Genomic DNA, 25,673 nt, shown 5'->3' with positions numbered 1-25,673 from the left:
ACTCTTTTTACAAAGCATTGATGACTTTTTGTAAGCTGTGTTTTCAACGACGGGAATAAAAATATCGACTATGACGCTCATCCAAGATCTTGGATGGTCGTCATGGTTACTTTTGTCTTCGCTGATTGCGTGATGAATAGAATCTCGATTGGTCGGCACAGCGTAAATATATGATTTTGAGCTGTGCTTTTCACGGTAAAAATTGCCCTCTATGCCTACGTGAACAAAAACATTCAAAAGTTTCAGGATTATAAACAGACCATTGACTAGTAATGTCTCCAATTCATATTAATTAGAAACAAATTAGAGCTTTAAATTCACAACGCCCACCTAGCCTATTTGGAGTGCTCAACCAACTTCTCCAGACGATTAAATTCACCACACGGTAACTAAAACATGTTTCTCGTGCGGCTTATTTTTGAGATTGGTCTCATCAAAATTACAGATTGCCGGAAAAACCGGTTTTTTGACATTTTCTCGAATTTTCATCCTGATTTTTTGCACAAAGATGCGTATTAGCAATGCCCAAAACATGGTAGAGTCCGCTTTTTGAGAAAATTTTTGTTTCGGCCAAAAATACCGGAAATATGCCGAAAATCGCCATTTTTGCAGATTTTCATTGGACCTTTTCCTTACATTTCTTTGTTTTTTCACACAAAAACATTATTGAGAACAATGCCCTCCATCAAACATGATTCAGTTGTCAATAAAACTGATTTTTGCAACCGGAACTTTCATTTTTATTTCCCTACTCCCCTTCCCTCTCCCCTGTCAACAATCAATGATGAAATTTAATGTGTTTTGCATTTTCGCTAAACACTATATCTTCTGACTGATTGTTGTCATTTTTCTCTTTCTTGCTATCTAACTTCCATCATTTGGTAGGTCCATTCAGCATGTGACTTGTTTTCTTCTGAATTGTTATTGAGTTTCGACATGATCCTTTCCATCACTTGAGTATGCTTGTACTGTTTTGACTGCCTTTGTAGTTTTCTCCATGATCGTCCCTAAAGCTTGACCTAAGGCGTTTTTGATTGCTTGATTTTCTTGCGATTGAGAGTTTGACAAACTTGGGGAACAATCCTTGAAACAGCTACCCACTCCAATAACATCTCCCACAACTTGTTGGAACCTTCAACATTACCAAAAACTTCAAAGAAAAGACTTTCCACAGACAAAGCGTGTTTTCTTGTGTAGGTCTTTGCAGATCTTGTCTGAGAAGATTGGTTAAAAACACAATGCCTTATTGTCGTGAAAAGCAAAAGTGCATCCGAATGTCCTCATCTGAAAAAGTGTTGTCATTCATAAAATATTTCAATCTGTATGTTCTTGGACGTCTTTGCAAATTTCCATATAAAATCATGTTCATAGCGGCCATTTCTCACTTGTTTTAACCTTAATCTTTCCTTAATTCACCTCCCGAGCAGGATTAAGTTTTAGGGTGTTTTTTAAGTCTAATTTAATCGGTTTTTTAATCGTGATACTTTTTGAACAATAGACAAATTTTCGTTAATCCACGCTAATCGTAATTTAATCCGGAATTAAGCTAATCGATACTAACTCGGTACTAACACGTGAACTAGAAAAATAGAACACTTAGAATTGGGTAGGATGCCTCAAAACATACTCGCACCCATCTCGTTTAAAAAGATAACTTTAAAATTGTCCGGGCATGAGAGGTATTTTGTTCTATTTTAGCCGTTCACTGTTAAAATTGCGGGAAAATGATACAGGGTGGTGACAATCACGAAAGAATACAAAAGATTCGTCAGAGTGAGAAAATTGAACATTCATCTTCATTGGAAAACTACATTACGACAACTGTTATCCTGTGACAACTAGGGATATTTTTAGGAATTCCCATTTTGGTTTTAAGGCTTGTGAACAATAGAATTTTAAATCTCCAAAGTTAAGATAATAGACTCTCATTCCCATTCGGCAAATTCTAACCGTGTCCCTAAGACAGGGGTGTTGTAAAAATACCCAAAGAGAATGCTGACGTAAGTTAAAGTGACTCTGAAAAAAAATGTGAATGAGATTTATCACTTGAAAAAGATGCGCTTTCAATAAATGCAATCTATTTGGGAACGATCAAATACAGGTGTGTGCATTTAAATCGATCTGATTTAATTTTTTTCACTGTCCGTAGCGTTACACCCATGCATTCACGGAATTTTGCTACATAATCTTACCCCGGGTGGTTATTCTTAAGCGTTGTTCGCTTGAGTCTATCGAAATAAAGTTCTAGCTCCAAACCTCCAAAGGGCGAGTAAATCGAGCACAGATTTGAATCGTTTTTCGTCTTCTTGTATAAACACAGTTAGGCGGCCAACTTTTGCTGTTTTGACTCCATTTTTGCGTCATTTTTGCGTCGCATCCACTCATCTCGTCGAGACCAGTGCCCTGTGTGCAATACTGTTCGTCTCAGCTCTCATCAAGTTTGTGTAGCCTGAAACAAGAGGTTCATTTGGTACAGTACGCAAGTAACAATCAAGTTTTCTTTTGAAATCGGCATTTCGTAAGATTCCTCAAGTCTTTGTGTAAGGAATTGAAAAAGGTTGGTCCCTGCATACAAATGAATGCATAGACTTGGCGTTGAAAGGAACTTCTCTTTATCAGGGAGATGAAACACTCCCCTCCTTGTCTCTCATTGAAATAGCTGAAGATGCCCCTATTCTTAATCAATTCTCAATCAATTTCTTAATCAATTGCAATATTTGGAACTAAGCCTTCTAGGATGCTCCAAGTATAAATGATAACATATCTTTTCCTCCTTTGTTGCAAAGAATACATTCTAATCGCCGCCGTTTGAGATCATTGCGGGTCATCTAAAAATGTCAAAATCGTGATTTATTCCAACCTCATCCCCATGTCCAATCTCTTTTTTGAATTGACGTGGAAATCAGCCCTGGACCTGCATTTTTATCGCCTGTATGTAGCAATTTTAAGAAAAGATTTAGTAATGGTAAAAAAGCATTTTACATTAGATTTTTTTTAGATAAGTAGAAGAAAGAGAAACATTTCGAGATTGCCTACCTTTTTTTAAGAGTCGAGACCAGGACTAAAGCTCATCATATATAAAATCCAAATAAAAACATCGACGGTATTCGCCCTTTTTTAAAGTGGCTCGCTTTTTCTAATGTGCCCGTTTGTCGTTCCCAGCGGAATGGGCACCCTCGACTCCATGGCTTATCTAACCCCCTTACGCTATTGATGATTCTGATGGACGCGTTGACGGGGGATATAAGCCCTGGTGCACTTTAAAAACGAAAGTACTTTTAGGCATGTACGCGAAACGTATGTCGATTAGCATAATCCCGCCATTTTACAAATTCCGAGAATTTGAAAAAATCAAAACAAACTAAATGTAATTTGTGTAATGAATGGCTGATGTAAATAGTAAATTTAAAAGTCAAGGACAGACTCTCAGCATGAAGAAGTTGAAGTATGAAGAACTCTTGGCAAACCAATCAATTGACAAAATTGCAAAATGTCATTTAAATGAAACTTGATTGGCAGAGAAAGATACTACGAGACCTTGATAAGCAGTCTATCCCTGGTGCACTGAGCGAACTGGAACTGCTTGTAAAACGATTTTTTACAGAAAGACAAAATGACTATAGAAAATAGTTTAAAGATTCACTCGAAAAGACCCTCTGCTGTCCACATATAATTGTTTTGCTTGAACTGCATGATTTCCAACAGCAATCTTGCATGTTTCTTTATAATCTGATCACTCGTGATGAATGACTGACTGATGTTTATACATTTTGACATCTATCTTGTCCATGACCATGGGCATCAGGAGTATGAAAAAGAAAAAAGCATACATCTCCAGTGATTGCTTGACACATATAATATACATTGAAAATATTAAAATGGACGTGAAAGGGTGTTGTGATAAATGATATTAATATACTTATGAAATTATGTACAATATATTGTAAATGAAAGACCTGCTTTTATGTTACGTCAAGGACAAGTTTTTGACCCTCAAATTCGAGAACTAACGAAAATAAAAAAGGTATAAAAGACAGCTTGGTCTTAGAGTTGTTTTCATTTGATCAGGATCTAAAGCAAGAAAAACTAACCGTCTGTCATCAAAATAAACTTGGTTTAGGATACACAAATCTGTAGTGTTTGATAAAAGGCTGTACACGCTTTATTTTTTTACAAGAATAAACTTTATAAGAATGTCCATATGATGAAAATGGCCCCAGTTTTTGCCAGTACTGGTTATGGTTTATACAATTAAAAGCTTGGCAATTATGTGAACAATTTTAATAAACTGATGAATGTGTAAAAGCAAGAAACTTCAAGTATTGAAAAAGAAATAAATTTGTTTCTTTAATGTTTACCATGAAACAATTCTTTAAACATATCCTATTACCAGACTGAAAATTTATTTATATTGACCGTAAATGTCAAAAAGTATACAAACTAGTATGGTACAGTGTGTATATTGGACTAAATTTGACAAAAAATTTTGAAGCTGGAAGTAGTTTTTTTATCGGGATAAAATTTATGCAAACATATAACAAATCGGTCATCTAGATTATCAATAATGACATGTTAGACTTATTTGGATTTCAGTTGAATTTATTCTGACCTAAAGATTATGTTTCACTAGTCCAGTTTCACTGTCGTCATCATGTTCTGATTTGCTACATAACAAAATTTTTGGATATTTTTCCATAGAGTCTTCAGTTTTTAACCTATTTTGAGGATAAAATCAAATAGGAGTACAGTCATCTAAAGTAACATTGACAGATTTTTTTTCATAATCTGTATTAAGTGTCAAATTTTATTATTTTATAGATGAATATTTCTGGACATTGTTTCAAAAGATAGCAATCAACTACATTTTGGTCAAAATTCCAGAATAGAACTTTAAGATTATATATGTCTTTTCAGTTCAAGTTCTAATACCTTGAAGGAAGAAATTTTGGCAGGAATTTAATTTGGCGGGTGGTTGAAAAAGTTTTTTCAGAGGAATTTAATTTGGTGGATTGCTAGAAAAAAGAAATTAGGCGAGAATTTAATTTGGCGGTTGAAGGAAATTTTTGGCCAAAAATTGTTACCAAATAAGCAAAAACCTGTTTTCAAGGCCTGAAATAGCACAAATTTGGAGAATACACGAGATAAATTAAATTTGGCGGGAATTTAATTTGACGTATGGTGGAATTCCTGGTAAATCCGCCAAATTTTATTTCCGCCATAATTTATTCCTTTAAGGTAGTCCTTGATTACAATCGGCCTCTTTTTTTAATATTGAAATTCAACAAAATCTAATATTATTTTCAAGCCTTTCCCATGAACATTTTCCATAGGACCAGTAAATATTTCTTTTTTTGTTAATTGAATAAAACGAAATGTCCCAAGTTTATTAAAGTTTCATGTAAAATGTATTCCTGCAGATTTCTTTTGATCATCTACCAAATCTCTAAAAAACTTATTACACCATGTGTTTTTACTATCAAAACCCTGAGTTGAAAATCGTTTAAAGATTCACAAGAAAAATCTTAAAAATGGCACGTATAAAGATTCACACAAGAATATCAAATTCATTTTACTAGTCAGAAAACTCTTATTAATTAGAATTTAATTCCAAACTCTATACCCAATGATTCATAGCTAGCATTAAAATTTTTATAAAATTTCAAATGGGTATTTTACATAATTCAATGTGTTCTCTAAATAAATAAATTCTTAATGAATGATGATATAGTAACAGAACAAAATTCACCAAAAATAGTTATCGCCAAAATTGAAAGAATTGCTTCCTCACCCTGCCTCACCATCATAAGGGCCCCTAATAAGTTCTTACCAGAATTAACATTTCCAGTGATTTTCCTAAGGGGCCGTCCACATAGTATGTACGCACTAAGGGGGAGAGAGGGTGTCTTCTCAAAAGCATATGCTTGCATACAGAGGGGAAGGGGAAGGGGAGGGGTCGAAAGAAAAAGTAAGTACGCAGAATTCACAGCCCTTTTTTGCTTGTAAAATTGGTTGAAAGAGAATAAAAAGAGAATTATCATTTGCTTGTTCCTTACAAAATATCAGCTGTTTCTCTCTCATAGAAAAAAGGGGAAAACCCAAGCCTTTTGAATTAGATTTTTTTTCAGCCAGAGGGTTATTTCAGCCAAATCAGTTTTTGCCAAAATTAAAAATTGCATTTCTCTTCAAAACCACATTTATAAAAAATTCTATTTTATTTAGCTCCTTGCCAAAATAAGTTCTCTCCAAAGTAATTGTATTCCCAAATTCTTATTTTCTCGCAATTTTTGCCTCTTGCTGATTTTACAATTGTTACACAGTCCATAAAGTGTCCATCAATCTTTTCTTTCTTAATATTTAAACCAGTTAAACATCATAACAGTGGCCAAACCAAATGTTTAAAATTAACTTCAACTGACACTGATGACTGAGCAATGCATTTAGTTATTTAGCATCCTGGAAAACCAGGGCTAACAAATAGTGCAATCTCTCAGAGTTTTTATAGCTCATGCTTATTCCAATCAGCCAATTAGTCACAAAAGCAAGATGCAATGATGATGTTGAGAACATGATACTTTTCATGTTTTTACACACAAAAACATTATGTTGTTGTACAAAAATCTTATTGAATTCATCCTACTGCTACTGTCACTGTCGTTCATCGTTCCCAGCTGTGGTGACATGATATGGTTGGATAATTGGAGTTTACGTTCTTGAGGCTGGATATAAAAATTCTATCAGCTACTTTATGGATGAGCAGCATCAGCCAGAGAGTCAGCAGCAAAGCATTAGAGCTGTTGAAAATGTTTTATTTATTTTTCACATATCTAAAAGTGAGAAGGAAAGCAATAATTTCAAGGTTGAAATTTCTTTAGATTTGCTGAGTGTGTTTAAAGCCAGTTAATTTATAGCTTTAACTGTTTTAAAACCAGTTCACAGCAGTTTTCTGCACCAACCCTAAAACTTCACCACAAAAAAATATCCATATCAGAGAGCCAAATTTAAAAAACAGTAATTGGAAGTTGAGACTTATTGCAAGGCACTTATTGCATTATTTTGAGCCAGTAAAAAAACATTAAAAGACAGAGGAAAGCCATTCTCATTTCAAAACAACAAACACAGTCATTTCTACTTGCATTTCGCTTCCAAATGTCCAAATCAACATTACTTTCTTTTCCCATGCCAAATGGTCATACGGAGAAGAACTATTTACAGCATTTTGATATAAATTATTTTAGTAAGTGTGCTCGCAGCTCGGCTGTACTTGTCTTTGATATTGCCCACACTCAAGCTGCCAGAGTCCAAAGGTCGAAAAATATCAAGATTCTTGATATTTTCTCTTCTAAAGTACCAGGGCCCTAAACGATTCCTCCAATTATACGGTACTGGCCTCTTTAAGTCGCAGAATCGTTTATCGGCCCTGGCTCGCGAGGGTGGCGGAATGGGAACAATTCAGTGGTTCTTGCAACGGGGTAAAATCTTAAAATATTTTTCTTAAAGAGCAGAGTTGATACGGTTCCAGTTGGGGGTCCACTTGTTCTGTAATTGAACAGATTTTGTAGATTTTTTTAATTATTGTTACTATAAAAATTCATGAAAAGATAATTCAAGATTGTAATTTTGAACAAATGTTTTATTTCTTCAGTTTGAAAAAAATCCTCCATTTTTTTTAAAACTGGGCTAACAAAGAGATTTGCCTGTCATCTAACGTAATTTAGACCCGGTTAGGAACCTTTTTTTAGGCTGTGAAGGCTTTGTCAATCCAAGGATTTATTATACACTGGATATACAAGTAACAGATTTTTGTCGATTTCTCGTGTACTAGCTATATCCGCAGTAATGATATTATTGTTCACTCTCCTTCCCTCATTAAATAATTTTTCGAAGCATTTTTATTGCATTTCTTATAAAAAATCACTCATCCAATTCCCAAAGGAGACTTGTGTATAATAAATCTTTGGTCAATCATAACATACATAGTCACGAGAAGGAAAAGAGCCTGGTCAGATGTCAATTTTGACATCCCTTTGTAACAGAACCACGGGACCTCATTCCCACTGAAAAATTTGGCGAAAATTTGGTCTCCAGTGGGAAAATGCCCTGGAATTCCAGACCCACTGGGAAATTGACTTTGATTTCATCCCCACTCGAAAATCAATGTCTAAAAATTGCACTCCAAAAAATCCTCACTGGCTTCTTTAACCTTGGAACAATAAAATTTCCATCCCCATTGGGATTTCGATTGGAATTTTTATCCCCACTGAAGATAAAAGTTCCACCGGGGCTGTGAGACAGGGTGTATTTTGATATCTACTACTGCGCGGTATTTTTGTAATTTGTGACATCTGAGGCTTATATCATATCATGGATTTATCATAGAACTCTGGATAAACATCAAATAAAACGGTGGATAGCGAACCATTGTCTTTACATTGTTTTAGAAAACAATCGAGGTTCTAGCTTTGTCCGCAAAGGACAACTGTCATGGCGGCTCGAAGGTGTCTGATTTTGAAAAATGATTAATAATCCCATTTCTAAAAAGTCCTGTAACTTCTTGTTTTTGCATATTTACTGGATGAAAATTTGAAAATGAAAGCAAGAAAGCTTAACGAATACATTAATGAAATCAAATGCGACAAAAACACCATCAAACAAGAAAAATAGAGTAAAAAGCCTAGAATGATGCTGAAAATAAGGTTGGCAATATCTTTCCAATTTTTTCCTGGGAAGAGCTAGGATTGACATATGTTAGACTGGAGTATCTTGGCTTCATAGTGATTTTTGCCGATTTCTCGTGTACTAGCTATGTCCGCAGTAATGATTTTATTGTTCACTCTCCTTCCCTCATTAAATGTTTTTTCAAAGCATTTTTATTGCATTTCTTATCGAAAATCACTCACCCAATTCCCAAAAGAGACTTAAAACTTTCCTGTGAGAGTCAGATTCTTCCACTTAATTGCTAATTATAAGTCGTTATGACGTTTCAAGCTGTGAGAAAGATACAAAAGACGTGTTGTGTATAAGAAATTTAATGTTGACACCGGAAATTTTCAAACTTCAACCTCAAAAAAACCACCTTGCCACCACGTGCCTCCAAAGGATTTTCATACCACAGTGGAGCCTAGACACTCAAGTCTTATGTATGTTAATTTCAGCTCTTCTGGGGACAGTCTTGGAAAGATATTTCCAATTGAAAATTTCGTGTCACTATAAGCATTTTGTCTAAATTTCTTGTCTAATGATGTTTTTCTCACATTAGATTTCACAAATGTATCCAGTTTGGAATGCTAGCCTTAGTTTCAAACTTTTTTTCTGCAAATGAACAAAAAGAAAGAGCTAGAGAACTTTTTAAAAATAAGACTGATAAACATTTTTAAAAATCAGACATCTTCGAGCCGCCATGACAGTTGTCCTTTGCGGACAAAGCTAGAACATCAATTGTTTTCTGAAACAACGAAAATACAATGATCGCTCTCCATCGTTTTATGAGTCGTTTATCCAGTGTATAATAAATCCTTGGTCGCATCTTTCTCATAGCTTGAAACGTCATAACAACACATTATTAGCAATTAATTTGATGCATTTGACTCTCTTGAGAGATCTTTAAGTCTCATTTGGGAATTGTATAGATGTGTTTTGATGAAAAACGCGAATGCAATAAAAAAAATTATACGAAACAATGATTAGTGAATGGTGGAGAGTGAACAATAATGTCATTACTGCGGACAAGGCTAAAACATGAGAAATCGATGAAAAACCAGCTCGTTGTGTATCCAGAGTTCTATGATAAATCCATGATCATATCATTCTTATCTCTTTCCAGAAGGAAAAAATGCACAGCTTTACCATATACTATGGCTCTTTACTAAACGACTTTGAATTTATCGTCGAAGACCTATTTGTATGCTCTTGATGAGTTGAAAAAGTATTCTATTGTAAATTCACAGAAGGACTGCTTTGTATGTTGTAGAAAGGGCCTTTTTGAAGTAAAGTTGGTTCACACAATTGTCTTTTTGCTTTTTCTTCCGACGACATCTTTCCCTTGGAACCTCATACGACTTGAAGTACATCTCTCTAGTCTTCTTATGTTATATTGTGGCCGAGGTTGGGTAGGATTTCCTACCTAAGTCACGGGACATTACAATAGAATTTCAGCGCTTGACCAATCAGAAGCTTCGCGGGTTTTCGAAAACGATAGCATCAACAATATTTTTTCCGATATTCAATTTTTTTTGCCTGTGAAGGCTTAAAGCCTGACATCCAGCCCTTCGGGCTTATAAATATATGCATCTAGCCCTTCGGGCTTTATAAATCTATGGGCTGGGTTCGATCTCGGATCCAACCCCCGCCCTGCCCTTTTTTGGTTTCAGTATATTCCCGATTTTCTAAAAATTCAAATCGGATTCTTTGTCCGGGACAATCGCGTTCACTTTCGTTTTTGCAGAGTCAAAAAATCTGCAAAATCATACCAAAAGCAAGCCAGCACAACATTCGTGGCACCACATTCAACACCACTTTCGCAGCACCACATTCGGCACTTTCGTTTTCGCTCCAGCACCACATTCGGCACTTTCGTTTTCGCTCCAGCACCACATTCGGCAATTCCAGCACCACATTCAACTTTCTGCCCAATTTTCATACTGAAGGAGAGTATTCCTATTCTGGAAATTATGATTCCTATCAAGCCTTATTGCTCCGGCCTAGGAGCCTTTAATTCTCTCTTCCGACAACGGTCAAGACATTTTTTTTTTGTTTATCTAATCCGATGATCTATTCCGATTTTAAAAAACGGATTATCTGGATTCTGATAATATTGTGATTTGATTGGCCGAAAGTATTTAGAAAAAGATGGCTGCCGAAAGTGGGCTAGCTGACTGTGTAGCGAATGGGCAAATCTCAGTGAAAAATTGATCATTTTCATCATTATTCATGATGTTTTGGACATGATTTATGAGAAGTTTGATGCATACTGGTTCTCTAACAATGTGGAAAGACTTTGGAGAAATTTTGGCCATGAATCGACAGCTGATCGAGTGCTTAAATCTCGCATATGGCTAACTTCTCTTCTAGACACTGAAAATCATAAAACTCTAACTTGACAATGAAACTTCCAAACACACAGCTATTGGAATTCAAAAGAAAATACTAAAATTACAACATTACAGTGCAAATTTGAAAACGATCTGAGTAGTTTTTGTGGTGTTATGTGTATGGCTGAAAATGATGTAAAATGATCCTGTTTTGTGTATTCATCATTGTTGACTGGCGACCCGTTCCTTTTGATTTTTCAAACCCGACACAGATTTTTTACAAACATAACACTATGAGAATTCAATAGAGAATACTAAAACACAATTCCTGTGTAAATTTGAACAAGATTGGAGAAATTTTCACATTGTTATGGCTGAAAATGATTGTTTTTGGACTTTATCATAATTTCATCGCGGCTGGCGACCGTTCCTTTTGATTTTTCAAACCCGACACAGATTTTTTACAAACATATCACTATGAGAATTCAGTAAAGGATACTAAAACACAATTCCTGTGTAAATTTTAACAAAATCGGAGAAATTTTCACAGTGTTATAACTGAAAATGATATTTTTTGGACTTTGTCGTAATTTCATTGGTTGGGGCGACCGTTCCTTTTGAAGATTTTTCAAACCCGAAACAGGTTTTTTCCAAATATACCACTATTTATTACATACACACTATTGTACCATTTTATTTGGATTGTCCTACTCTCCTCCACCAAGTATTATCCCAACAGAAAAAATAACGCTTAGCTAAAAGCTGTGGCCTCTACCGGGTGACCCACGAAAAAGTTCAGACGTTTCCCGACATCCTGAGGCCGAACAAATGTCCCAAAGTGCTTGGAGTTTTGATATTTAGAAAGTAGATATCCTAACTTAAAATTTGAGCTATCACTTTTTAAATTTGACCAACTTGTTCTCTACTTATGAGCTTTTAAAGTCAAAATTCACTTTTCGGAAAGTGTAAAAAACACGTAAAAAAGAGGTATTAAATTTATGCAATCAATTAGAAAATCAAAATCACTTAGAAATTGACTTATTTAGAAAATCACTTACAAATTGACTTATTTAACGAGTTTTATGACATTGATAATTAATAAAAACACCTTTAAAAGTAGTTTTTGTTTGTTTAAAACAAGACTAGTTTTTATAAAAATTGGCGCTTTTGTAGATTTTTCAGATTTTTTTTTTTCAAAAACTGTATATCAAAAACGTCTAAAAATACCAAATTTGATACCCCTTTTTTACGTGTTTTTTACACTTTCCGAAAAGTGAATTTTGACTTTAAAAGCTCATAAGTAGAGAACAAATTGGTCAAATTTAAGAAGTGATGGCTCAAATTTTAAGTTAGGATATCTACTTTCTAAATATCAAAATTCCAAGCACTTTGGGACATTTGTTCGGCCTCAAGACGTCGAGAAACGTCTGAACTTTTTCGTGGGTCACCCGGTAATTTAGGCTATTTTTCTCCCCAAAATTTTATCCGGACAATCAAATCAACGGCGCATCATAGCTTCGCTATTGGCAAGTTTAGAAAAAAATAAATTTATAAGAACTTGGAAATATTGACTTCTAAATGTTTATCTCCTTTAGCTCCAATTTTTTAGTGGAGGATGAGTGGGCGAGGGGTGGGGTTGGTTCTTGAGGCAAGAAAGTGCATGTGTAATCACTTAGAAGAGCTAAACTTCCAGCTGGTTTATTTATTCGTTAAGATTATTTCTCATACTCGCTCTGCAATAGAATTATTACTTTGCTTTCTGATCTGTTCTGATTACTAGTTTGTGGGCAACGTTCTAACACAACTAACTCAGCAAACTCATCTTTCACATCTTTTAATCTCTTTAAGCCGGAGCTTCCAGCGCAGCTGGTTTATCTATTAGCTTCAATTTCAAGCCAAAATGAAGTCTCTATCACCATTTCTCTTCATAGCCTCGCGTTTTAAAGACACCTCGGTAGAGTGCCAAAAATCCTAATTTTGGTGTTTTGGACTAAAAATTGTACTGAAGGTGAGTATTCCTATTCTGAAAAGTATGATTCCTATCAAGCTTTACATATTACCTTCCATTTAAAGCCAAAATAAAGTCTCTATCACCATTTCCCTACTCAGCCTCACGTTGTAAAGACACCTCGGTAGAGTACCAAATATCTTAATTTTGGTGTTCTGAACTAAAAATTGAACTGAAGGAGAGTATTCCTATCCTGGAAATTATAATTCCTATCAAGCTTTATACATTACCTTCCATTTAAAGCCAAAATAAAGTCTCTATCACCATTTCCCTTCACAGCCTCACGTTTTAAAGACACCTTGGTAGAGTACCAAAAATCTCAACTTTGGTGTTTTGGACTAAAAAGTGTACTGAAGGAGAGTATTCCTATCCTGCAAATTATGATTCCTATCAAGCTTTATATATTGTCTTCCATTTAAACCAAAAATGAAATCTCTATCACCATTTTCCTTCACAGCCTCACGGTTTAAAGACACCTCGATAGAGTACCGAAAATCCCAATTTTGGTGTTTTGGACTAAAAATTGTGCTGAAGGAGAGCATTCCTATCCTGGATTTTATGATTTCTATCAAGCCCTATATATTACCTTTCATTTAAAGCAAAGATTAAGTCTTTATCACCATTTCCCTTCTTAGCCTTACGTTTTAAAGACACCTCGGTAGAGTACCGAAAATGTTTTGCTTTCAAGATTATGGAACACATAGTCGAATGAATTTTCATAATATATTCATAAGAAATGGTTTAAGAATCTGCCGTATTTTTTGTCTAAACACTTCATTTTAATGTTACGTGGTAGTGTTAAAATTTCAAAGCCACCTTACTTTATTGTTATTCGCATATTTTGGATTGTGAGTCGTCTGTGACAACGTTTGGGCTTTGGGACGCTAGTTATGATATATTTTATGGTTTATGAATTAATTCGAAACTAATTTCACTAGGTCACGTGACCTTTTATATGACTAAATAAGTAGCCTCGCTAGCAAATCAAGTCAAAAAGTATGTTGACGTTTATTTTAAAGAAATAATTAAAAAAGCAATTATAAGAGCAATAAGCATGGTTGGATGGTTGGTGCACATAGGTGGGATTCCAAGAGGCCAGTATTCCGTTATATGACCTTTTTCATCTCTGGTATTCGAATCGAAAGAAAAATTACCGTTATTCTGCTATTTGAGACGTCTTCTAGTATTGATCTTTACATAGTAATCATACCCGTATCTTTTCAGACAGACCGGTACAGTAATTCGGTATCGTTGTTCCAAAAAGGCGAAAAGAGGGGCTTAAAAACAGCCACTGATAACTCATAAAGATGACATACATTATAATTGATGCCTTCATCAATGACTTCATAAAGAAAATGTTTTCACTTTGTTATTTCAAATTTTTTTATTTTCATGAGACATATTGTACAAACTAACCTCTTTATCTTTTGAACCGAAATTATTAACCGCCGTCCAATCTTCCTGATTTTTTCCCATTGATAAGGAGTCTCTAAGAAAAACAGATTTGAACTCGTAGCATTATTAGGACTGTTTAAAAACGCAGCACACGGCATATTGCTCGATTTCTCGGATGCAGCAATCGCTTAGAGTCAACTTCACGTGTAGATAATCCCTTGTTCAACAGAGGCGATTACCCTGTGTGACACCCCCGTGTCACTGACCCGCTGGGACCCCCTACTGGCCCCTATCTGCTGGTTTCGATAGGAGTTTTTATCCCCACTGTTAGTAGAAAAGGTTCCTCTGGGGTTGTTGAGATAGGCACCTATTCAGTTCAGTTCTACAACCTGAGGTACACCAGGGGGGGGCACGCAGTTACTACAAGACATGATGTGTAGTAAGTGCTTTTTTTTTCGTCCATTTATAACAAAAATATTTTTTTTAACAACAAATTTTTTCACAAAAAAATTCATTTTTTGTAAAAAAAATTTTAAAGTTCTTTAAAAAGAATCAAAATATAAGCACTTACTACACCAAAAGTACTAGTTTTGGTGTTTAGCACCACCCCCAAACAGCAGTTACTACACTGTGTAGTAACTGTTTTCATAACTTCTGAATACAGTACCACCACGGTAGTAAGTGTCATACTGTCTTGTAGTAACTGCGTGCCCCCCTCTGGGTACACACCAATCCCATATTTAAAGGGGGCGCGAAGTGCAGGTGCACGAAGCAATCAGCTATGTTTCTAATAGTAATAGGAGGTAAACATCTTTGAATCACACTATAGTTTAACCCTCTCTCTCGAAGCATGTATGGCCCTCATTTGCCACGAAAATGGTTCCTTATGATAAAAGCCTGGTTATACATAGTGCGTGATTCAGGGCCCAGAGTCATTGCAGGCGGAGGACCCTGGTCTCCCACGTTTATAAAAACAAAAGGAAATTTTTAATCCCTAACGGACTTCCAAGAACCTCTGTTATTGGCAAAATCATTCCAAATTATGGTCGTATTGAAGCAAATAAAAGAGGGTCAAAATTAAAAAGTTTTCTCTTCGGCGCCAACCATGGTCCACAGTCACTTATGTTTTTTGTCATTCCATTTTTGGGAGCAAAACAGGGGCATCAATTGGAGCCATCAAACAACATCGGTTATTTCTAGTCAGGTACTTAGCAAAATCTCACTAGTCATACTCTACAACCTCTGGCCATTTAGCTTGCACAAAAAAGTTTCCAGCGATTCGTTTCGATATTGCCAGTACTGTCAGATTTAATTGACTTTTTGCCAGAACCTGTTTTTGAGAATTTTTTGACCGAGATTAAGGAATTTCCAGAAAGAATTACCGGCATTTCGTACCCCCATTTTCTTAACCCTCCCCCTCCACTGCTGCGAGAGCAAAAGTATTTTCTTTAGAGTAAACTGCAAACTGAGTCGTCCATAATTTGTATCAGAATCAGGGATTGTTTGTATATCTTTTTGAGCGTTTTAAGCATGTGAGTACTAAATTTGAACTTATTTTCTCGCTTTACTTTTTTAAAAAGAGCTCTGACCATGTCCATATAGTACATCCCTATCTCACAGACCCGGTGGGAGGTGGGAACGATGGGACCAACAATACATTGAACAAAGCGGGATGCCGAGGTGCCTTTAAAACGTGACGCTGGAAAGGGAAATGATAGTAGAGACTTCATTTTTGCTTTAAATAGAAGGTTGTATATAAGGCTTGATAGGAATCATAATTTCCATAATAGGAATACTCTCCTTCAGTACAATTTTTTGTCCGAAACACTAAAATTAAGATTTTTGGGACTCTACCGAGGTGTCTTTAAAACGTGAGACTGAGAAGGGGAATGGTGATAGAGACTTCGTTCTTGCTTTAAATGGAAGGTTGTGTAAAAGGCTTGATAGGAATCATAAAATCCAGGATAGGAATGCTCTCCTTCAGCATAATTTTTAGTCCAAAGCACTAAAATTAACATTTTCGGTACTCTACCGAGGTGACTTTAAAACGTGACGCTGGAAAGGGAAATGATAGTAGAGACTTCATTTTTGCTTTAAATAGAAGGTTGTATATAAGGCTTGATAGGAATCATAATTTCCATAATAGGAATACTCTCCTTCAGTACAATTTTTTGTCCGAAACACTAAAATTAAGATTTTTGGGACTCTACCGAGGTGTCTTTAAAACGTGAGACTGAGAAGGGGAATGGTGATAGAGACTTCGTTCTTGCTTTAAATGGAAGGTTGTGTAAAAGGCTTGATAGGAATCATAAAATCCAGGATAGGAATGCTCTCCTTCAGCATAATTTTTAGTCCAAAGCACTAAAATTAACATTTTCGGTACTCTACCGAGGTGACTTTAAAACGTGAGGCTGTGAAGAAAAATGGTGATAGAGACTTCATTTTGGCTTGAAATGGAAGGTAATAGATAATGCTTGATAGGAATCATAATTTCCAGTATAGGAATACTCTCCTTCCGTATGATTTTTAGTCCAAAATACCAAAATTAAGATATTCGGCACTCTACTGAGGTGTCTTTAAAACGTGAGGCTGGGAAGGGAAATTGTGATAGAGACTTCATTTTGGCTTGAAATGGAAGGTAATAGATAACGCTTGATAGGAATCATAATTTCTAGTATAGGAATATTCTCCTTCAGTATGATTTTTAGTCCAAAACACCAAAATTAAGATATTCGGCACTCTACCGAGGTGTCTTTAAAACGCGAGGCTATGAAGAGAAATGGTGATAAAGACTTCATTTTTGCTTTAAATGGAAGCTAATAGATAAGGCTTGATAGGAATCATAATTTCCAGGATAGGAATACTCTCCTTCAGTATGAAAATTGGGCAGAAAGTTGAATGTGGTGCTGGAATTTCCGAATGTGGTGCTGGAGCGAAAACGAAAGTGCCGAATGTGGTGCTGGAGCGAAAACGAAAGTGCGAATGTGGTGCTGCGAAAGTGGTGTTGAATGTGGTGCTCCGAATGTGGTGCTGGCTTGCTTTTGGTCAAAATCATCCATCGATCATTCATCATCGCTGCTGCTGTAACCAGAACGTAACCAAACTACTGTTCATTTTACTTCAGTTTATCAAACTGTTTTGTACTCTTCAAAGCAATATACTGCCTGCTTACTGAATTTGAAAATTCCCGAACAATGGAAGATTTTCCTGTCCATGGACTGCTACCAAAGCGAGAAACTCAAATTGAATCCTTTCTTAGAAAGTATCCAGAGTACAACGGAGATGGAGTCTTGATTGCTATTTTTGATTCTGGTATTGATCCAGGTGCACCAGGATTGGAGGTATTATATTTATCATATATTATTTTATTTTATTCCTACAGTGCTGCAAATAAAGAATTGTGACTTTGGCCGGCAATGTTTCGAGAACAGCGAGAAAAAAAGAACCCAGGCGTAGTAATCGATATAATGGGCTCTTCCAGTTAAAGTCCATTATAGTAGGGGGTGGACGAGAGCAGAATTCCGAGGCAAAATGTTATTTTGAAATTCCTGGATTTCCAATACAAAAGCAATTGAAACTCCTGGATTTCCGATACAAAATCAATTTTTTGGTGGAAAAATCTGGAATTTCCGCGGTTTGTGTAATTTACGGTGCGCGATCCAACGATTCACGATGCACGATGCACGATTCATGCATATATTATGTTAATTATTCTAATTATGCACGAATAAGTTTTCATAATGCTAGCTACAAACATCATATAACAATAACGAAAAAAAAATTTAAAAAAGAGGGGAAATAATTTATCATAATCAGAATGATTAAAATAACTTATATCTTCTATGTAGAAAAAAAACAAAAATTGATAGCGAGAGAAAGAAAATGTTTGCCGCATGCCTCACTCGTTTTTAAAATGAAAGAAAAAGCCTTGACGTCATATACCTTCATTATTTTTTTAAGAACAGTGAATAAGGTAAATAAGGAATCATTGGCTACATTATTACTTTTGGCATGTTCTTATAAAAGCCTTTCACCAACTGAATTGCAACTGGTGCTTTCATTTATTTGATATTTTTCTTTGTTTGATGATCAAGTTAACTCATTTGATCTTTCTCAAAAAAGGTGAGTTTATACACGCGCTCTTCATTAAAAAACGTTTTCCTTACTTTACCACAACATTGTAAATTTTTGTTTATAACCCTGTCTCAATCCAATGCATTTGGTTGGTTTAATCGGAAAAACGTTTTTTTAATAAAGAAAGCAAGCATGGGCAAAAAAGTTTATGTTTTGATTTGATTTGATTGTTGAGGTTAAAATATATACACGCATACTTTACATTGATTTTCCAGGAATACAAAAGAAGGAATTAAAATATGTGATTACTAAAACCTGTAAATGCATAATTAGAATAATTAACATAATATATGCATGGATCTTGAATCGTGCATCGTGAATCGTTGGATCGCGCATCGTAAATTACACAAACCGGAATTTCCGATACCTTTTTCAAAACTTTGACAAATTATGTGGAATTTCCAAGGGTTCAAATAAAAAATTGAGCAGAATTTCCGAAGCACTTTGAAAAATTGACTGGATTTCCGAGTGCTTTTTTTATCTGAAAATTCCCAAAATAACGCTAATAAGGTCCGGCGTAAAAAGGGCCAAGATAAGGTATTTAATGAAGTAAAGAAAATTTCTGGAATTCGCCAAATCTCATACCGATCATATTACTTTGAATAAACGCCCGCTTTCGAATTTATGATGCTCCTCCAAAAAGGCAAACCATTCAATAACGCCCCTTTTCTAAATAAAACGGTAACTTTGTTTTTTTTAAACTTTTTTTTGTTCAGCCTTTCAGAGGGTTTGAGAATGCTTCAGCCGAAATTTACCGTATGCTTATAAAGAAAATGAGTGTAGTAGCTTTTCTAGGCCCTATGCTAACAAGGGATTGGATTCAATTCAAAAGTACATCCCAATGGAGATCAGCGAAAAATGTTGCTTTTAATTTCGCGAAAATTCAAGAAATCGAGAAATTTAATCTCGGGAAGGCGAAAGTTAATCCAATTAAAGTACCACTACCTAAAATCTGATAGATAATCGATCACGAATCGATAGTTGATCGATTGAGACTTTCTGAACTTTGTTGGAAACCCAGGCAAACACACATAACCAGACGGTACCAATCGAACATTCGATTGTGATCGAAGTAATCGATAATGATCGATGATGATTGAAGGTGATCAGTGACCACCTATCGATTTAGTTGGTGATCGAATATTATATCGCTACCTTAATTCAAAAGGGGCCTAAGTCCAGGTACCCCCCAGTTCAAAAGGGGCCTAAGTCCATTTTTATGAAATTTGAGATCTTTAGTTTTTCTCAATCTCTGGCTCATTTGCTCTCTTTTGATGTACATAACAAGTAGTTTTTAAAGTTAAAAAGGTTCAAAACTTCTACTGAAGCTCTGATAAAAGTGATGTTTAATTCAAAAGAGGCCTAAGTCCATCATCTTTTTACAATTAAGGGCCTAAGTCCATCAACTTTTTACAATAAAAAGGCCTAAGTCCACCAAAATAAGTTTGTTAAGTTTTGAAGAGGCCTAAGTCCAATAGAATTGCAAATGGGCCTAAGTCCATGCATCCTAAAAAGTTTAATTGAGTTTTTCTTTATTTTACTGAGATTGTCTTTTCTCTTCATCTTGAATCTAGGTGTAAGTGGTTTTATTTTGGAGTGTCATATGTGCAGGTTTTGAACTCTAAAAGGCAGAAATTAACAGAAAAAATTAACACTCACACGTTTTTCAAAATTCATGTTTAATTCAAAAAAGGCCTAAGTCCACTCTGCAAGATTTACTAAGTTGCACCTGTTACATACAAAAATACATTCCTTTCAAACGAATGCCTTTTCATTGGAAAAACAACTTATAGCTATGGCTTTCAGAAAACATTTACTTCAAAGCTTTACCATCAAAAATGGTTTCAGAATCAAGGAAAAACTTTAATTGCAATTTTCTCAAAATGACCCAAATGGACTTAGGCCCCTTTTGAATTGAGGCTCACAGGACTTAGGCCCCTTTTGAATTAAGGTAGCGATATATACTCACTTGACACCATATTATATTTTAATTATGGCATTTCGTTCGACCATTTTTGATTTGTTCAATCATTTTGTGGTTGGATTTACTTGGAAAATATGCAAAACATATGCAAGTGTACACAAAGATTAAAAAGACAACAAAGCATTTTCTAAAGAAATATTATAATAATTAGAACAATAAAAGATGGAATTTCTTAATCCAAAAAGAAATATTTACAGAACAACAAAGATCCCAATCAAAAATGAACCCTTGTTTTGTGACACTTTTACTGTCAGCCACTAAATTGTCCATAACTTGGGAAAATTATGTGCCTTACACTTAGGATTGCTTTGATGGTAACCCTATTAGCCCCAAGCTTTTTTGACTTTTGTATCTCCAGGGGGGGGGGTAGAATCTACCACCCTCAATTATTTTTTATCTAGGAGAGCTACGGTCATGAAATTTGGTACAGATGTTCTCCATCATGACACAAATTTCCTGGAACAAAAAAAAATTTGATGACGTCATTCAAAAACCGATGACGTCATCACAAAATTTCCACCTGTCGGCATAAAGCCAAAATATATGGTTTACAAAAATGTCTATTACAATCGAACCAATAATGATATTTAGATTCTGTTTAAAAATTCTGAAAGATAAAAGGTTCTTCTTTAACATAATTGCCGGTTTTGCAGTTTCCATGAAGATTTTATCTTAAAATTTGTGCTGAAGATGAGTTAAATTTTCAAAATTTGATGACGTCATCAAAATTTCTAATTTTTCAAATTTATATTGTCAACACCTATCACGTGTCAAAATTTGAAGATGATTGAATAAATAGTCTAAAAGTTATCAACAATTTAAAATAATGAGTTTTAAGCGATTTTAGCTGGGTTATATGTCATGTTTCACAATAAAGTCATAAAACTTGATCTGGACAAGCCATAACCCTAAAGTTTGCAGAAATATTCTTAATAAGATTTTGTTTAAAGTCAGAAAGTTTCAAGTCGTTTAAAAAATTTCTCTCCAAGATATACGCAAAAGAACTCCAGCGTGATAGATTCTACCCCCCCCCCTGGGGCTAATAGGGGGAAATTAGCTATCCATTTCATAAAGTGCGATTTTTTTGTGGCTTACTTAAAGGGGATTCACAAGCAAATGAAGTGTGGGCAAAAAATGTGGCTTGCTGGTCATGTGGCTTACCCTACCAAGAAATTTTGAAGGCTGAGTTCTCAATAATGGAAACAGTCAGAAATATACTTTCTTTTCAGCATTGCCAGCAAAGGGCTAAATTTTTCATTAGCTGCACTGATTTGTGGCTTATGTTAAGTGGGCAAAAATGTGGCTTACACAAGGGAAATAAGGTGAATAGGTGAATATAGGTGAATAGGTGAAATATAGATGAAATTTTATGTCTCACATTTTTTATATTTTTGGCACTCAATCATTTAAGTATAACACCCCCTTTCTGACAAAAGGAGGTAACTCACATTTTTATGAGTTTTGACTTTTTGACTGAAATGGCTTCTTTGGGTCAAAACTTAACCTTTTTGGCTTAGAAAAAAAATTTTTAAGTTGCCAATCTGGAAAAAAAATTTTGAATAAAGAAGTAACTGACAGTTTTCTGGAGAATGTTTTTTGACAAAAAGAAGTAAATGACTGTTGTGCCAGGTTTTGCTTCTTTTTGTCAGAAAAAGGTATCACTTACTTCCTTTTGTCAGAAATATTCTTCAAAAAACTGGTCAGTTACTTCTTTCTTCAATTTCTTTTGGTTGAGGTTTACTGACAAAACAAGGGTCTTGTTTTTCTCTGCAACAGTGAGCATTGTGAGAAAAGCGGTGATGCTCAAAGCTAATCTTCAATGAGTAGAACAATAATCAAATCAGTCATTTGTTTTTTGATATGTACTATCTGCATTCGATGCCAGCATAAAATGCAATTGGTCGATTTTCTCAATTTTGACTTCATGTGGGTTACTTCTTTTTGTCAGAAAGGGGCAGAGTCCTGTAGGTGTAAAAAATTACAAAAATTTTGTTGTAAGTACAATTTTGTGGCTTACAAAGTCACATTAAAAATTATCGAAAAGTAAGCCACAAAAAACTACATTTAACAGCTAGAAAGTGTGTACATTTAGCATTTTTTGAAAAATTCAACCTTTCTTCTGTCAAGTTAACAAAGTCCCATTCTAAGATCTCTTATCTAATTTGTGTGGCCCTTACATTTCTAAAAAAGATACAAATTTTGAGTTGAAGCCACATTTTTAGCTCAATTAACGAAAAAAAATTGTATTTGTCTTAGTATTTCCCACAACATTGTAAAATTTCAAGACTTACAGATTAAGCCTTCATCAGCTATGACAAAAAAGTTTTTTTGGGCATTTTTCAAAATGTCTCACTATTTTTGATTGGGATCCAAATACTCTAGGGGCTGAGTTAGGTCCCGTATGCGCATCGGCGTATAGTCATTTTTTCTTTTGATCATGAAAGTATAGCCCTTGAAGAGTCAGAAAACGTGTGTGGCGTTATTTGGATCAGGCTCAAATTTCCATAATGGCGGATTTTAGATTTCAACCCTTTTTAGCCCTCTTGCTTGAAAAAATTTTTTTTTTCGACTTTAAACATAGACATATTATATACCAATCGATCACAAATTTTATGCTGATTAAGAAAAAGGTCAGAATCATGGTCTGAAAATTTCGTTATCTGGAGATATGAAGCACTTTCGATTTGGATTTTTTGAAATGACTACTTTTGGTTCCAGATTCGCGTGGCTGCAACATTTGATTGGCTTACTTAATTTACTTGAAATTTTCGGAGGGTCTTCCCTACCGTTCAAATAATAAAATTCAGGAAAAGTTTTTTCTCCACATGAATTTCGAAATCCATAATGGCGGATTCAAAATTTTCTTTTGTCACATGGGCTCTTAGGCTCTGCTAGCCTAAGAAAAATATTTTTTGAGCTTAAAACCCTGCATATTATATACCAATCGATCAGAAATTTTATGCTGATTAAGAAAAAGGTCAGAACTATGGTCTGAAAATTTCGTTATCAAGAGATACGAAGTACTTACGTTTTCTAAGTTTTGAAAACGAAAGTACTTCATAGCTCGAGATAGAAATATTTTCATAAAAAGGGTTGAAATCTAAAATCCGCCATTATGGAAATTTGAGCCTGATCCAAATAACGCCACACACGTTTTCTGACTCTTCAAGGGCTATACTTTCATGATCAAAAGAAAAAATGACTATACGCCGATGCGCATACGGGACCTAACTCAGCCCCTAGAGTAAAAAGCCTTTTAGAAATTTGTTCTTAAAGACATAGCATATTCTGTTTTCATGCCATTCCAAAATTCCACTAACACGGAGTACACATCAAACTTTCAAAACATGTAAACTGAAAGCAGTAATTATGACGTCACACATTCTTTCCCACGTGCAAGAAAATATTAAAACCCCTGTTTTGATCTACGGTAGTGGAACACGTTAGTAAAAGCCGCTGTAAATCAGGGGGTACAGATCAATGTTTTGATTTGATCATTTGGCGGTTTTATTCCCACAGGAGAATAATTTTTGTCAGCCGAATGTGGATTATTTTTGTACCTTCGCTCATGATTTTTCAGTTTGAGTTTATGTCTAATGTTATGGTTTTTCGAAGTGCTTTTTTTAAGAGATGAGCAAATTTAATTATTTTTAGTTTTCAAGAGAAGCAAATTTAATCTTTCTTCTACAAGATTACAATTTAATATAAATGCCAATCAGGCTAGCTCTAAAGCCCTAAAGTAGCATCTAATAACATGAAAACCAGAAAATGATTCTTTGATGGGAATCATAAAGTGCACTTACAAACATCAATATGTCAGATCTAACAAAATTAATAACGGCACTGTCATCATTGACAATAAAACAAAGAATTTTCTGTCAAGTGTAAACATTCCAACAACTTCCATCGAAATGATCTGTCACAGCTGAGTCTACCATTTTTAACACAGTCCGAGGATTGAGCCGAGAATGCTGGCAGAACGCCCGCGAGCTCCCGCTTGGGTGAAAAATTTAATCTGTCAATCAATTTCTCAAGTGAAGAGTACGCGAAGAGATTCTAGCTTTACGATAGTGCCGCGAATTATCAGATATTATTCAATTATCTTTATTATATCCCTTTATTTTAAATTCCTAGAAAAATAGGAATTGTACTGCGCTATTTACATACTGAATTCAAAAGATCTTCTTTTGGCTTAAGTGCTTGTGTGCAGCATAGGGTACAAAGTCCAAATATGTGTTTCTCGTAATTTTTGTATGACGAGTTAGGTCTATACTGCCAATTATGCATGTAAGTTTTATATGAATACTTTCTTTTTGCATAGGTTATATTGCATATTTTCGATGCTATCTCTCCACAGAAATTTAGCCACCATAATTTTTGCATACAATTCAATACAGCGGATGGAAAGGCAAAAAGGTTTCCACCACTTTCATTTTCTCCGACCAATCAGAGTGCACAACATGAGTTACTTGAGGAAACCCAGGGCGAAGGCACACATAATGGCAGGGAAAATGGGGCCTTCTTTAAATTTAGTACCGCTCAAGAACAAAGTTTTGTAAACGTTCAAAATAAGATATTTGACACTCGTATAACATTCCAAACCCCGAAATTTTTTATCTGTAAGATAGGATCCATCTAAATGATTTTAAAGACAAAATACATTATTTCTTATAATCTGTCCAAGGAATGCGGATACTCTTCTCTTCGTTCTTTGAAAACATTTAGACAATGTTCGCACGTGACGGTGCATGAAGCCATTCGATTGGTTAGAAGTGACATAACACGAACCGTCACGTGCAAACATGGTCTTAAGTGTAATATTTGGGAAGAATGGTATTATAATTGCTAATGTAATTGGTGTAATAGAAGTGTATTCTCCCTTCTTTGAAATTGCTCAAGCTAAATGTTTCCAAAGAACGAGGAATACACTATTATGATTTGCTATCGTAATAGAGGTGTATTCCCCGTCATTTGAGATCACTTGAGATAAATGTTTCCAAAGAACAGGGAATATACACTATTATGATTTGCTATTGTAATAGAGGTGTATTCCCCATTCTTTAAAATCACTTGAGATAAATGTTTCCAAAGAACAGGGAATACACTATTATTAATACTAATGTGA

General features: G+C 35.0%; 2 protein-coding genes across 2 annotated transcripts in view; both read left to right on the top strand.

The window, feature by feature from the left end:
• LOC136809494 (prolyl 3-hydroxylase OGFOD1-like) overlaps window positions 1-25,673 on the top strand; it is a 629,446-nt gene that overhangs the window by 54,167 nt on the left and 549,606 nt on the right. The window lies entirely within an intron of this gene.
• The window catches only part of LOC136809484 (tripeptidyl-peptidase 2-like), a 38,966-nt gene continuing 30,823 nt past the window's right edge, over window positions 17,531-25,673 (top strand). The window contains exon 1 of the mRNA XM_067066022.1: window positions 17,531-17,771. Coding sequence (XP_066922123.1) covers window positions 17,625-17,771 — 147 coding nt within the window. The 5' untranslated portion in view covers window positions 17,531-17,624. The remainder of the gene's footprint in view (window positions 17,772-25,673) is intronic.

The sequence above is a fragment of the Clytia hemisphaerica genome, unplaced genomic scaffold, assembly GCF_902728285.1.
Source record: "Clytia hemisphaerica strain Z4C2 unplaced genomic scaffold, Clytia hemisphaerica genome assembly, whole genome shotgun sequence".
NCBI classification, from domain to species: Eukaryota; Metazoa; Cnidaria; class Hydrozoa; order Leptothecata; family Clytiidae; genus Clytia; species Clytia hemisphaerica.
The sequence above is the reverse complement of the archived record's forward strand: the minus strand, read 5'-3'. Positions and strand labels throughout refer to the sequence as shown.